A 15557-nucleotide genomic window follows, 5' to 3' on the forward strand; every position below is an offset into this window, starting at 1 on the left:
CACTCATACAAGAAGGAAGTGAAATGTGACACTCACTCACACACACACACACACACACACACACACACACACACACACACACACACACACACACACACACACACACACACACACACACACACACACACACACACACACACACACACATATATGCACACGCACTCACACACACACGTTAGGAGGGAGTCATAATTTAAGCTATTTTGAGAAAGAATACTAATAAAACCACCAAGTATTACTACACACGATTACACTTTAACTCACTCACATCGACATTCCAGTGGAACTGACAGGATACTGAGGTATTTTTATACTCCTCCCCCAAATAACTAAAGTGTAAAAACATGACTTGTTCATATCGTACTTTTACAATTGAAGAGAGAGCGACAAATTGTGGAGAAAGAGAAAGAAACTGAGAGAAATAGAATAGAAGGTGAGTATCCATGATGACTATTAGTATTCCTGATAATTTAGATTTGTACCATTTTGTAACCATCACCATGAAGGGAGAGAGAAATTCACTCCGAGATGTAGGAGGGGGGAGCCAGGGTCTCATTCATCACAGGCACGGATTGCAATCTACGTCATTCGTGATTCGTAAAAAGGAGACCGCCAGGGTTAAGTGTCTGAGTCATCCTGCCACGTGCCCGCGTCTGTGTACTAGTGTGTCTGTGTGCTTAGCTTGCAAAAGCAGCAGCATCTATGAGAGCGAGCGCACAAGCCATATAAAAACCATGCACATGGTTATGCATTTGTGATGCCAACATAGAAGCGTGTACGTGAATTTTGCTAATATGAATAGACGCCGTTTGTGATGTGTGTTTTTGTTTGTTCTTAGAACTGTACATTTACTGTTTCGTATAGCAGCTTTGTTGATTTTCTCATTGTTATAATAATTTCTACTGTACTATGAGAAAGACTTCATGTTTCGCCCACATCTGTAAAACAGACGGTGCATCACAGCAAATGAAGAGGGTTATAAAATGTGTGAGGTAGAGAGGAGCAGAGCACACAAGTAGAGTGGAGCGCAGGGAAATGCCCAGAAGTACACGGAATGCATTTCTAATTAATGACATTGTGCATAAATGTTACCACAGAAGCAGGCAGCAAATGAATGTGTATTTCAGAGCCACTTTAGGGATCATCTCTTCCTTGGAGCTACTGAGGACTGTGATGAAATATTTATTGACACACTGTGTTCAGTATTGCTTGCAGACATGGTGACATTGCGCCCGAACTTCTAATCACGTTCTATAATAACCATATACTGTACACTCAACTACACATTTGTGTGGACCCACACAAAAACATACTTTGCCAAATAGATTCATCACGTAAGGCTATACTTTCATTTGCATTTGATTTGGTATTATGAATGTCTTTATAGAATATGTTGGTTATTTGGGAGCTTGACCTGATGATTGACACATGATCAACATAAATCACATGCTTCTGAATCGTCTGTCATCAAAGTCATGCTTCATCAGCTGTGAAATTTTGTATCCTTCAATGTGCTCATTAAAGATTTGTATCAGACAATTGTGTCCAACAACAACAAGACTGTTTGATGTAATCAGTGCCATATCACAGCTTAGCTTTATCTCTTCAGCCTCAGCCAAGCAATTGGCTTGTTTGCTTATTCACAGTTAAGCATGCTGTATAAAGAAACTGTAATTCAAACAATTTTGGTCCTAATGGCACATCAGTAAGAATAACTAGAATTTCGGGCCCCCTTCGGGGGCCCTCAAATCTAGAGCTCGGGCCCCCTCCGGGGGCCCTCACGGTATACCAGCAATCAAATGGATTTGTAATGGGCAAATATGGGTAGTTCTTTTTTTGAGAAAAAATATTTTTTTGAGGAAAAATATTTTTTTGAGAAAAAAACAAATTTTTGAGAAAAAAACAAATTTTTGAGAAAAAAATGAGTTTTTTGAAAAAAAAGTTTTTTGAAAAAAAAAGTTTTTTGAAAAAAAAAAAGGTTTTTGCCTAATTGTGTTATTATTATTACTATAATAGGCCTGCCAATGTTTTATTTTCATTATTTCAATGTTTGCATTTTAGCAACACACACACACACACACACCCCTACACACACACACACACACACACACACACACACACACACACACACACACACACACACACACACACACACAGACAGACAGTATGTTGCTGTGAAGAGGTGAGTGGGCCGAACTCTAGAGGTGAGTGGCCCGAAGGGCCGCCAACTTCTTGTAAGATACAGGCTCTCGGCTAGCTAGGCTCTCGCTGCTGCGCGGCCGTCACTGCTGAAGCAAACTGTAACCTGATACTTTGGTGACGAAAATTGCGTAGGAGACACTCTGGGGAAAGATTTGCATAGCAAACCCACACATTACTTTTCTACAAAGTGTACATCGTGCGAATACAATAGCTTCAGGAGAAGCTGCTAGGAACATTGGGGTAAAAATGCGCGATTTTTGTGCAAAAGGTGGAGTCTTTAGATGCAGTGTGTAAATGTGATTCTATCGCGCAGGATGCTTAAAAATACTTAAAGAGGGTCGCTGTGGGTTATGGCTGCTGAGATGTTTGCACATTACATCAACAATTAATAACAAATATATCAAACAAATAGATTGTGTTTTTTTATCGCACAGTAACAGAAGGATCAGTCACTCAACAGAAGTGTGATAGGATCTCAAAATGTTGGGTGAGAACAGACTTCCAGAACTATGTTGAATTTCTCAAATTAACAGATGAGCTCAACTTAAATAATTGATTAGGATCTGATTAGTGTCATCAGTGATGTGATATGACTCAACAGCAAAATGCTAAAATTAATTTAATTACATCTTATTGTGTAGTGTGACAAATAGCTAAAATAGAGCAACACACTGTGAGTTTGTAGATTTGCTATTTTTGAAAATGTGAAGAAAAAAAAAACCTTGGAAAATGTGGGGTCATTTTTGAATTTATTTTATTCTTGCTTTTAATGACATGCTTAAAATAGGGATTCCAGGCTGCCTGAAAGTAGTTAATCCCCAAATAGTGTACCTCAATCTCTATATTTTCTAATGCCCTGCACTCAGCCCTCAGCTAGCAACTGACTGCCTCCCACCTTCTATGCTTTATCTCTATTTCTCACTCTGTCTGTCATCCCACCTGATTATCAATATCTCACGATTCTCACCTTTCCCCTTGGAGCTGAAAGCTACAGGCTAGTACATTATCAGGACTTAACACATTTTAATTAATGACAAAACGCACCAGCAGCAAGAGACATGTCTGGGTCTTTTCTCTTCCAAATCAATGCTACACAACACTTGTTAACACACAATTGACATGTCATTCTGAAAAGATTGATTCATGTTAAATCTGGCTGATGATAAATTATGTTTTTGAACGCAGATTTAAAACCCAGAGAATGTGAGACCACTGATGAAAGCTAACTCTACAAGATTACAAGATAACAAAATAAAATACTGAGTGGAATGAATGATCTTTTTCGTGAACTAACAATTATCTACCCACATGAATACATATTTTCAGACCAGAAATTACATCTTTTTTTTTCTATGACAGTTATTCCTTTGATTATATACTGAACAATGTTATGGCACCACAAGCACAGAGTCAAATTCAAGTGTCATTTTAAGAAGTATGGAGGAACACATTGTTCTATTGAGGACAAGAGAGTACTTGATGAGAAGAATATAGGCTAATATTGAAGCGCGTACTGGTGGTGAAATACTAATGCAAAATTCATAACAGCGACATAGAGCTTATAGGCATAGGCATGATTCTTCCCAGCAATCTCAAGAACATCACACTATACAGGCTCCTCAGTGTGTGTGTGTGTGTGTGTGTGTGTGTGTGTGTGTGTGTGTGTGTGTGTGTGTGTGTGTGTGTGTGTGTGTGTGTGTGTGTGTGTGCATGCGCGCTCAGCCGCTTGTGTGACAATGAGAGGGGGAAAAAACATGTCACATTTGATTACACTATGGGCCCTGGGTACTGTTATTGAATGTAAGCCAGTGAACATGAGCTCATATTAAACCATATATCGATCATTGAATCAATGGGGAAAACATTAAAGACATTATAGAAATGTTTTTTAATCGATGTTTATGCTGTGCACAAAACCTATTGTAAGCATACAATAAAATACAATGTATGTACACACACACACACACACACACACACACACACACACACACACACACACACACACACACACGCTATATATATATATATATACACAGTATGTATATATATATATATATATATATATATATATATATATATATATATATATATATATATATATATATATATATATATTTACATCACTTGTGGGGAGATTACATAGACTTCCATTCATTTTTATGCAAGTCCTGTGGCCTTACCCTAACTACCCCTAAACCTAACCCCTAACCGTTGTGGGGTTGGGGACCTACTATTTTGTCCCCACACTGTCAGAGGTCCCCTGCAGGTGACTGTGTGAACATGCGTTTAGTCCCCATAAGTATAGCTAGACAGACTCTCTCTCACACACACACACACACACACACACACACACACACACACACACACACACACACACACACACACACATACCTCTCTCTCCCCCCTCCCTCTGTGTGGGGCTGTGTGCGTCTACGTCATTTCACGGCGACATTCAACAGTGTGCGTCTGTGAGTGTGCGACATACCGGCTAGCAGCAAGAAGACAGCAGTAGCATTCTGTAGCATCTGATTTGTTGCCATTTCAGGGTTCTGTTCTTGAAGCCGAATTATTTTTCTATGGTCGCTTTCTCGCTTCTCGGTGCGCACGTGAACGCAGCTCGTTCCGCTTCAGTGCAATCCAACGGTCTTGGATGCGAACGTTGCAAAGAGCCATCCACAGATTGTTGCTAACCGTTGGTACGAAGCAAACGGCACACTGAACTGTCACTGTCACTGTCCCATCCTGGGTAACCGTCCGTTAATAGAATACATTTCTGGTGTTTGACATGTCCCTGTGTCGTCGTCACCGCTAGGTTCTGAAGGCGGTATGAGTTATGGATACGGTGGGGGTGGGAGAAGAGGCAGAAGAGGAGGAGGAGGTCGAGGCTACGGCCGGGATGGAAGCAGAGAAAGGTGGGACAAGGGGGGCGGTGGAAGAGGAGGACACGCCAGAAGCTCCGACTCTGGCTCTCGTGATGACCACCAGGACAGGGCTGACCGTCCTCCACCGCACCTGAAGGGACGCGAGATTGGTATGTGGTACGCGCGCTATGGAGCCGTCAGGAGGAAGCAGGCTGATCGGAGATCGGTGGGTACAGCTTCTTAGGAGGCTCTGACTAAAAAGCAGTGGTTCTCAACCTGTGGGTCGGGACCAAATTATTTTGGGGGGTCCCCTGATGATTACCTTAATGTGCAATGGGCACATTAAGGTAACCAACACAAAGTTTAAGTGTTGGTTAGTGTGGCAACCAACACAAAGTTTAAGTGTATAGAGGGTATCTGGCTATCTGCACATTTCTAAAGTGACAATTTAAGGACCACTTAATACCTGTAAATGACATCATCATGAATCATCATATCAAATATTGGAGGCAGAAATTGTTGCGAGGCGTTGTGAGCATGTAGATCTGATATTTTCACAATAGAACCTTTTTATAGAAAATGTAATGCCTCATCATCATCAACATATGGTATGTTCCTCCTCAACTCTCAGTGCTTGTCAGGTTGGTGGGGTCCCCAGTTAGAATATGATGAATTGCAGTTAAACACACTAGATTCAAAACCATTTAGGCACAACTTAGGTTAGTGACACTCCTAGTGTTTGTTAAATGTCTTGTACAGAGCTAGGAACAGACAGCCACCAAATACTTAACTCCATAATGTCCCTGTAGCGTGCTGTGGTTCAGATGGATGAGGCCAGAGAACAGCACATCACCAATCTACTCAACGCTGTCCAGAATGATTCCCCTACTCCAGACACACACCGCAGAGATGACAGGCCTTCTACATCTGCCAACAGGCGTGCAACTCCTCAAAAAACTGGTCATTGGTGAGGGAATTTTGTGTCACTTAGTCATTTCAGGCTTATTATACAATGCCTTGACAAAAACAGTTATTATTATTTCACTTGGATTCACCTCTGTTAAAACATGTGTTTTAATAGTGAAATTTGAGTCACTGGAATCACCATGTGTGCTCCTGCGTTTTGTATGAATTGTCTGGTATTATGCATTCCTAAGATTAAAATAAAAATAACACGGTTAAAATCTGTCATGTCTGAGGTATACCACGCTGATTAAGAATAAAATAGTTTGCACACAGCATAAAAGATTCATGGATTTTGACATGAGCAATGCAAGGCATTGTGCTCTGCTGTGATTATTGAATGAATGATGAGTTGTGAATATGAGAGTGGTGAGACAGACAAAAGGAAACTATTGGTTTCCATTCATTTCATATCAAATCAACTTGCAGTGACTTGAAACTTGTGATAGGTAATTAATCCAACAACACCAAATGTCAGTACAGTGTTATTTCTTGTAAAAGTTACTAGTTATTAATTAAGCATGAATTGACTTGGAAAGTCTAGTCTAAAATAATCCTTGGTCATCCATGACTTCTTAACTGCGCAATTATGTTTAGGCAAGATTGACGTAATTATTCTTGTAAGTTTGGTAAAACTAAACGTATTCAGGTAACCGATCTATGTTTATGTACAATATATGGACGATATTGTGGGTGGTATAAGGGTGGTGAAAGAAATAATATTTTAATTTGTTGAACAAAGACAAGCATTTACCTTTGGTTAAAGTGTAAATAGCACATCATTTATTTTTACACTCTATGGATAGATCACTAATGTTTTCTGTCGATTGGCTAATCAATTTTTTGAGTGATAGTTTCATTCTACTCTGATTAACATGTCTCTGGTTTATGTGTGCAGTTACTTTGATGGTGAGGCACCAGAAGAGGAACAGAAGATAAAAGATGAACCAGATGCACAAGGGTAACGTACTAGTCACTATATGGGAGCAATGGCATGTCACTCGAATGAAATCTGCATTGATGATGACAGAATAATTTTGTGAAGTCACTGCAACATCATATTGTTATTTTTAACATGATTAAATACAGTATATCATATCTAGCCCAGCCCCAGCCCTATAGATACAGGTGACTCCCGCATGGATTCCCCATCATGCAAGTAAATATATAATACAATTTGATATACAGTATATACAGTATTGTGGGTTAATAAATAGGCCTACATACTGTATTAAAGAGGTTATTTCAATTGGGGATCGCTCACGAGCGTGCGAACGCATGCACATGACCGCGCTGCACGTCTGGTCTGACTACAGTGACTCGCTGCACATCACACTCATTCTGCAAGTTTCTCCGTCTGAAAAATAGCCGATCTTCAAGCTCACAATGCATCGCAGATGCGAGGCATTTAGTCCTGAAACATGATGGTCATTGAGAGCTTGTAGATCATCCACTTTTGGCACGGAACATGCCGTGACAACGAAGTAGGTCTATAAGCTGCGAGCTCCCTTCATCACAACAACACGTTTACTTTAGAGTTTACCTTAGAGTTTACCTTAGAGTAGGCTATATCAACAATATGTCCGACCCAAATCGATGTCCGACAATTAATTATAAAAATGCGCCCCGAGCCCGAACCCTCGGGTACCGATGGGCCCCGCAGGTTTTCGGTCGGGTATCCCAGCTCTAGTGCACAGATCAGCAACCAATAGGATCCACCGGCTGTTTTCAGCGGTGAATGAATCTGCCCCTCTAGACCAAAATCAGCCTGCATTAATAATAATAATAATAATAATGGATTGCATTTTTATAGCGCTTTTCTAAGCAAGTTGCGAACTCAAAGCGCTTACAATGTTCCATTCATTCATACATTGGGAGGTGAAGCGGCGAACAGTCAACGCCAGCGTCCTCACTTCCCACATTCACACACCAACGGTGGCAACTGACAAGCTAACACCATTGGAGGCAACATTATAGCAGTTTAATCCATTTGTAAGGTCATTTTCCCCTTTTTTCTTTCAGTTACTCCACTCAGACGGCAGTCAAAGACGAACCACCAGACACATGGGATGATGATGAAGGAGAGCAGGAGGAGAAAGAGAAAGTCAGAGTAGTCAGAGAGAAGGATATGGACTACCTGTTTCAGGAGGTGGTCAGAAACAGTACACAGGACGACTATTTAAAGAAAGATCTAAACAGCAAGTCGGAAGACCCCAGGTACAGGGAGATGCTGGTAAGACTAACAATAAGCATCAACTTGGATACAGATCATGGCAACATGTTGACAGACTACTATATACTGTATATCTTCAGCAATGTATTTGCAAGTACATTGCGTGGAGTTTCTGGCCAAATCAACTATTTCCCTTAATTTCATCAAAATGTAAATTTGTTTGCAGAAATTCAGGGAAAAACTACCGTCCTACAGCAAGAGAGAGGTGAGATTTGAGTTGGGATATACTACTTAATTGTTTATTCTCATCAGGAACTTGTAAAACAGCTGCCTTGTCAGTTACATCCCTATACAGTTCGAATTGTTTCTCACTTGTAATTCATGTCCCTATCTAACGTATTTTCTATTTTCCCCCCTACCGTCCCTCCCTTTTATGCCCTTTGTCTGTGTTAACCCTTCCGCTGTTCCCACACCCTTCCTCGTCCCTGGGTAGGAACTGGTGGAACTGATCAAATCTAACCGGGTCCTGGTGGTGAGCGGGGAGACAGGCTGCGGGAAGACCACGCAGGTCACCCAGTTCATCCTCGACGACTACATCAACCGTGGGATGGGCTCCCTCTGCAGGGTGGTCTGCACTCAGCCCCGACGGATAAGCGCCATCTCTGTACGTTACGTCCCCTGTCCCAGTTTGTACACTGTATAAACCCTGAGTGGCAATTTAACTCGGAGTGTGTACAAATGTAACAGAATATGTACAAATGTGAACAGAATAATTTGGTTACAAATAAAAACAAAATGTTTGAAAATATCAGATCTACAAGCTGACAACGCGTTGTATGTGTGTGTACATGCTTTTAGGTAGCGGAGCGTGTAGCTGCAGAAAGGGCAGAAACAGTTGGCAATGGAAACTCCTGCGGTTATCAGATCCGCCTGCAGAGGTAAGAGTTTCGAAATATTTTACGAAAGCCAGCGTTATTTTGTGTCTATGAAAGAAAATGTAAGTTCTTCCAAGTCTCTGGTCAAGGTCTATCCTCGAATAAAGGAGTTCTTAGTTGACTAATAGTCAGAATAATGTAAACTTTGACAAATCTGTAATATTGTGTTTACCACATACAATCATGCAGAGACAAGCCTTTTCAGGTTGGCGAGGTTGAGAACGGAACATTCTAATGCTGATGTCCCATTGGCTACTGGCTATTTGGCTATAGACTGGTTGGGTTTTATCTTTGTCAAGAAAACAGTATTAAAAAAAATGACTATTCAACCAACAAACAAAAAGCAAATGAGGGTGACTATTTATTTAGAAATGTCTTAGCAACAATACATGTTGGTAATGAGCACACGATTAAATACCTGACCTTACAACTATTTTGGGAGTTTGGTACAGAGGTTTATATAGTTTTGCTGTTGTTAAACTTGCAGTTCAACTTCATTGTATGGCTAGAGTACCATTTTGGAATATCCATTCTCCCTGAATGCATGCAAGAATAAACTTCCTTCATTAGGTATTCAGGAAACATGAGGTGACTGAGTAACCAATTATAATTATTGAATGCAGTATCCCTTTAAGAGACGAGAACATTTTGCTTAGTTATGGTAATGGTATTTGTCATTACTAAGACTGCTCATTCGGAGAGAGGTCTGCGGAAATGAGAGAGACCTTGGTTCTTTGTCCTCTTTCATTTATTTCTCCCAGTGCCCATATATTTTCTTTGCATAAGCCTGCCGACATTTGCAGTGTAATCATTGCTGCGTTCAGTTTCTACTACTATCCTCAACTCTCTGGACACTAAACATTTGATCTATTTATAACCTGTCCTGGGTAAACTTTAATAAGATAATTTTTCACGCATCATAATTTCGAATTAGATTCGGTGTCCTATTGATTTTCTGTGCCCAGTGATCACGACTGAGCACTGAGGATTATATTGGGGGATAAGCGCATGAGTATGCATGTTCATTTGGCATGTTCGTTTAATTTTACCCTTGGATTTGTATGTATCTGTGCACAAACACAGACTTCTTCATTAACTTCAAGACTCAAGGTGTGTCCATGCAAAGAGAGTTTTCAGTAGAAACAGACAACTGGAGAACTTGATGATACACATGTTTAATTTTGTTGTTGTTTAGGTAAACAAGATATGTCTAAACCTGTGGTCTTCAACAGGGGGTCCGGGACCCCTAGCGGGTCCTCAGAGTTACTACAGGGAGGCCTCCATATCTTTGTGTGATAGAAACATTTTTTCTCCTTTTTTATAATAACCACTTTAGACAAAAATAGCATATCTACAAGCTCACAACGCCTCGCAGCGCAAGGCGTTGTGAGCTTGTAGAACGTCTATTTTTGGCAAAGAGGTTTGGTGTAGACTGTAGGGAAAAAAGAGTAGACTAAGTACATGGTGAAACATCAAGTTTATTAGGTAATGACGGCTCAAGTGGTTAAACATCTGAAAACACCAATTTACATGAATGCAAAATACACTGATGATTGTGCCGTCAAACGATGAAAACATGGAATCTATGATAAGGTTGTGGGGGTCCTTGCTTCATCTCCCTCTCAATTAAGGGGTCCTTGGCCTTAAAACATTGAAGACATCAGTGATTGGTGCATTTGGAAAGAGAGAGACAGAGAAGTACAGTAGATGTTGAAAGATGGACTCACAGGAGTGAAAACATAATGCCTCGCCTTTGGCTATTCCTGCCTGTCGAGGATAATTAAAAGAGCAAAAACATGATACCACAGCAGAGTAATGAAAAAGATTTGCATAATCTAGGAGAGTCATTTAGAAGAAAGGGTCTATGAATACAGTTGACAAATTCATCTAACCAACGCAAATGTGCAACTGAAGAAAAGTTAGTGTGGCGAGCTCATAAACAGCCTGAGGAAGAGTCTCAAAACGTCACTTTTTTTTTGCAGATGAAATATAACGGGAGCTACTTGATGTGCAAATTGTTTCGATTTGACTAGACATTTTTGGATCAAGCACCCCATCTGATTTGTTGTTGAGATGTCTTTTTATATTGTTTAAATGAGCTGAATAAACGGCTCAACTTCAGCCAGCATTTATATCACTGTATCTCTATTTCTCTGTGTCTTTCTCAGCCGGTTACCACGGAAACAGGGTTCAGTGCTGTACTGTACAACAGGCATTATTCTTCAGTGGCTGCGCTCGGATCGGTGAGTGGCCTCTTCTCAAAGTATACCATTAATTTACGGGGAAGATGTCTTTGCCCACTGATTTGGGGCTCACTGCTGTCACTGAGGAAGCCATTTGTATAAGATCCCTATCTAGCCTAGGAAGGTGTTAACACGCAAGCACGCGCACAGACACACATATTGTTTGCATTCCATAATCCATACCCTAGCCTAACCATAACAAATGGCAATCTTACCCATAACTTATGAATCTACAGAAATCAAAATAGGGACATCAATTTTGTCCCCTCTTTGACATTCTATTCCAGTGAACTGGTGTGTCCCAGAAGCGCGCGCGCGCGCACACACACACACACACACACACACACACACACACACACACACACACACACACACACACACACACACACACACACACACACACACACACACACACACACACTCTTTCTTTTTTTACCACCTTCTTTCCCAGTCCCCCCCAACCCCCCGTCACTATGTCTCAAGAGTATTACAGTGGCTATTCTCTGCAACTTGTGTAATTCCCAATCGTTGCCTCACAGCTGCATAAATGGCAGGGCATAAATAATGTAGAACACATGTATGTCACTAACTCCTATGTTAAACAGTATGGGCCCTCTCTCAGGAAGGAATTTCTCCACACACACACACACACACACGTGCGCGCACGCGCGCGCGCACACACACGTCACACACACACACACACACACACATACGGTTATGATGCTAGGCCTGCTTGCTAGAGTTCTCAACAGGCCTGAAAATGAAGGCCCGTGTCACAGTTCGCTCCTCGCGGACGCTCAGGGCCGCGTGGAGCCACGCCACGTTACACATTCAGTCCTCGCATTCACTGGACACTGCAAGACTAGAATGTACAGTTGATACTTCAAGACTGAAAGATTTGGCTGCACCTTAGTAGCTGAGGCCAAACTGGTCAAAAATCATCAATTTGGTGCACTTGGTGAAGAGTTTCTGATTTTTGGTATGGTGTTAGGTATGGGTATAAGGTTTTCAAATACCATCGCAAACAAGTTGGGCTCGCCCCCTAGTGGTCCGTTTGCAATGAATCAAATATTAGATATGTCAGTATATGGTTCAAACCCCAAATAATTGATGAAAGAGATTTCTCAATGGATTCTGTTACTATTGGGTATGATAAACAACATACTAAAAATTCAGGATGGTCGGGTATGGGTATGGTCGGGTCTATCAGAGTAATAGTAATAAAATAGTAAAATTATATATTTTCTTTTTTCATTGAGCCCGAGGCCCTACCCGGCCCGACTAATTAGCAGGGGTGAGATGCCATGGCCTCGCGTGGGCTCAGCGAGCCCACACTTATTTTGCTGCAGGCACGCGCGCCTCATATGCACACACTAATTAACAATAAAAACACTAATTGACAATAAAAAAAGCGTGCGCACATGACGTCATGAATTTAGAGGACCCACACTTCTAAAATACATATCACACCACTGCTAATTAGCATACATTTTAGGCCCTACCCTACCCTAAATGTCGGTCGGGTTTGGGTATGGTCGGGTTCGTGCAGCATTTTAGAACTCTACTGCTTGCACTACATTTAGAATAGACTTTGGACACTCACCCCTTCCTTCCTTGTGTCAGATTGTTGTCTACTATCAGCCACCTTGTTCTGGATGAGATACATGAGAGGAACCTCCAGTCTGACGTTCTCATTACCATCGTGAAAGACCTGCTGGCGATGCGACAGGACCTCAAGGTCATCCTCATGAGCGCCACTCTCAATGCCGAAAAGTTCTCCAAGTACTTTGGTACGCACAATGTCACGCTCGGAAATGAAGCGATTGAGCGATGTCATGCGATCAAATAATAGTATCAAATAATTTGGTCCCCACTCTATATGGGCTATTTGTCACTGTATGTTTGCATATACGGTGAAACATTTAAGCCATCCTAAGTAGCACTGTTCTTCTTCTCCCTCGCAGGCAATTGTCCAATGATCCACATCCCAGGGTTGACCTTCCCAGTGAAGGAGTACCTCTTGGAGGATGTGCTGGAGATGACCAGGTACCCCCACCACTATCTGCAGCTCTCTTTCTCTTATCCGCACCACATTTAGAGCTCCACTGATCCACCGATTCCGATTTTGGAGAGTCCTAGACCACCAATTTCAAATGTTTTGTCTGATATTTTGTCTAAAAATGTAAGCTATTCTTTCTTTACAAGGTCTTTTATTAAATTCACAGGAATGGTGCAATGTTTCCAAGAAAAGGTTATTTGATAATAAAAATCAACACATAACTTGACATGACAAACAAACATACACAAATCCTATAAACAGATGAAACAAAGGGGGTGGGGGGAATGCTGACAGATCTGCTATTTAAAAAAAAAAGAAAAATGTTGTTGCCCAAAATAGGGACAGCAGTTTGGAAGTGGTTCAAATCGGGACACATAACTGGCTGCATAATTGCAGTTACTGATGTTGATATACAGTATGGGCCAGACTGATAATATGGGCCATGCTTCACTCAGGTTTACCATCAGGGTGTGACTCTTGTCTCCCAGGTACCGTCCCCAGAGGCAGGACAGACGGCCCTCATGGAAGAAGAAGTTCATGCAGGGGCGGCAGACCCGCCAGGAGAAGGAGCAGAAAGAGGCAGAATATAAGGAGAGCTGGCCCTGCTTTGTACGCACGTTAAGGGACAGGTGGGTGGAGACGGGAACAACAGCTGTGTTACAAAGGTGGCAGATCACTGGTTCTCAACCTGTGGGCCAGGGCCACTTGTGGGGTGTGAGGGAAACGCAAGTGGGCCCCGAACAATTGGCAAAATTCTATAATATTACAAAATGATACCAATAAGTAAGAACTTGAGGTATACTACGTTAGTTCGATTGAGCCAAGGTGGAACACAATCGATTGATTGATCATTTAAAATAAACAGGCTTTAAATGCACATGACCATCTGCCCACTTCACTCTGCAGCCGAATTGCTGCCATGTTAAGTGGTCAAATGGGTGGGCCACGAAGGTGTTCAAGTGGGCCCTGATCCAGAAACCTGGTTGAGAACCACTGCCACAGATGATGGGTTTGCTGTCTTTTGACCACTTAAGCCCCACCCCCACATACAGTATTTTGTTATACAATGACTAACGAAGATAATGAGCGAAACTACAAGCTTGCGTTTTTTCTATTTTCATTTTCTATTTTGACAATTGGAGTCCATCTTTTTGTGACACCTCTGTGCACTCGCTGTCACTGTATCTATGTTGTGTGCTGGATCTGTGATTCCCGGAATTCTGTTTGTAGAATTACTTTTGATACGTTCGTGTTATTTTTGTTTTCAAAGGTAATACATTTCTGATGCCTGGGTCAAACACTTAAGTGAGTGTGTAGTGTTTAGAGAACACATTTATATTATGGAATGGTTATTCTGAAAAATATTCCAGTGAAGGATTAATTTAAAAAAAACTATTATTGCGACCGTAGGTCGCACTTACTACAGAAAGCTCCACCAGGTGTCCGTGCGTCAGTCCGTCACACGTCACACTTTTGCCCTGCTCATATCTCCGCAACCGTTGCCCCGATCCATGCCACATTTTGCACACAAACTCCTTGCCTGCCAAACTACAACCTCCAAGGACCCCCGGAGTTCCAGGGACCCCCAGGTCCCTGGGGGAAGCTCCACCAGGTGTCCGTGCGTCAGTCCGTCACACCTCACACGTCACACTTTTGCCCTGCTCATATCTCCGCAACCGTTGCCCCGATCCATGCCACATTTTGCACACAAACTCCTTGCCTGACAAACTACAACCTCCAAGGACCCCCGGAGTTCCAGGGACCCCCAGGTCCCTGGGGGACCCCCAGGTGTAAAAAAAAAATACCAAATGCCCTAACTCGGCCTAGGAGCGTCCGGGAGAGCCGGGGCCGGTACCTATTCGTCCGCCAAGGCAACGCGGAGACCCCACCCCTCATTTCTCACATGGCCCTCTTCTAGCGCCACCTACAGGCCGATTTTTAAAACATATTTTTGGCCACTGCTCCTACAGTTTTGGCCCTAAAATCACGCAAATTGCTACACAGTATGTCTACACTCATCCCATCAACATGAATCTGTCCCATATAGCGCCACCTTCAGGCCGATTTTTAAAAACACATTTTTGGACACTGCTCCTACAGATTTTGCCCTAAAATCACGAA

General features: G+C 41.9%; 1 protein-coding gene across 1 annotated transcript in view; it reads left to right on the forward strand.

The window, feature by feature from the left end:
* The first annotated feature begins 4684 nt into the window (after window positions 1–4684).
* The window catches only part of dhx36 (DEAH (Asp-Glu-Ala-His) box polypeptide 36), a 30417-nt gene continuing 19544 nt past the window's right edge, over window positions 4685–15557 (forward strand). The window contains exons 1-11 of the mRNA XM_080731528.1: window positions 4685–5289; window positions 5873–6030; window positions 6925–6987; window positions 8049–8259; window positions 8426–8464; window positions 8693–8863; window positions 9058–9137; window positions 11303–11377; window positions 13001–13167; window positions 13342–13423; window positions 13925–14065. Of these exons, the coding sequence (XP_080587654.1) occupies window positions 5029–5289; window positions 5873–6030; window positions 6925–6987; window positions 8049–8259; window positions 8426–8464; window positions 8693–8863; window positions 9058–9137; window positions 11303–11377; window positions 13001–13167; window positions 13342–13423; window positions 13925–14065 (1448 nt within the window). The 5' untranslated portion in view covers window positions 4685–5028. The remainder of the gene's footprint in view (window positions 5290–5872; window positions 6031–6924; window positions 6988–8048; window positions 8260–8425; window positions 8465–8692; window positions 8864–9057; window positions 9138–11302; window positions 11378–13000; window positions 13168–13341; window positions 13424–13924; window positions 14066–15557) is intronic.

This window comes from Nannobrachium achirus (genome assembly GCF_963921795.1).
Source record: "Nannobrachium achirus genome assembly, chromosome: 8".
Classification (NCBI taxonomy): Eukaryota; Metazoa; Chordata; class Actinopteri; order Myctophiformes; family Myctophidae; genus Nannobrachium; species Nannobrachium achirus.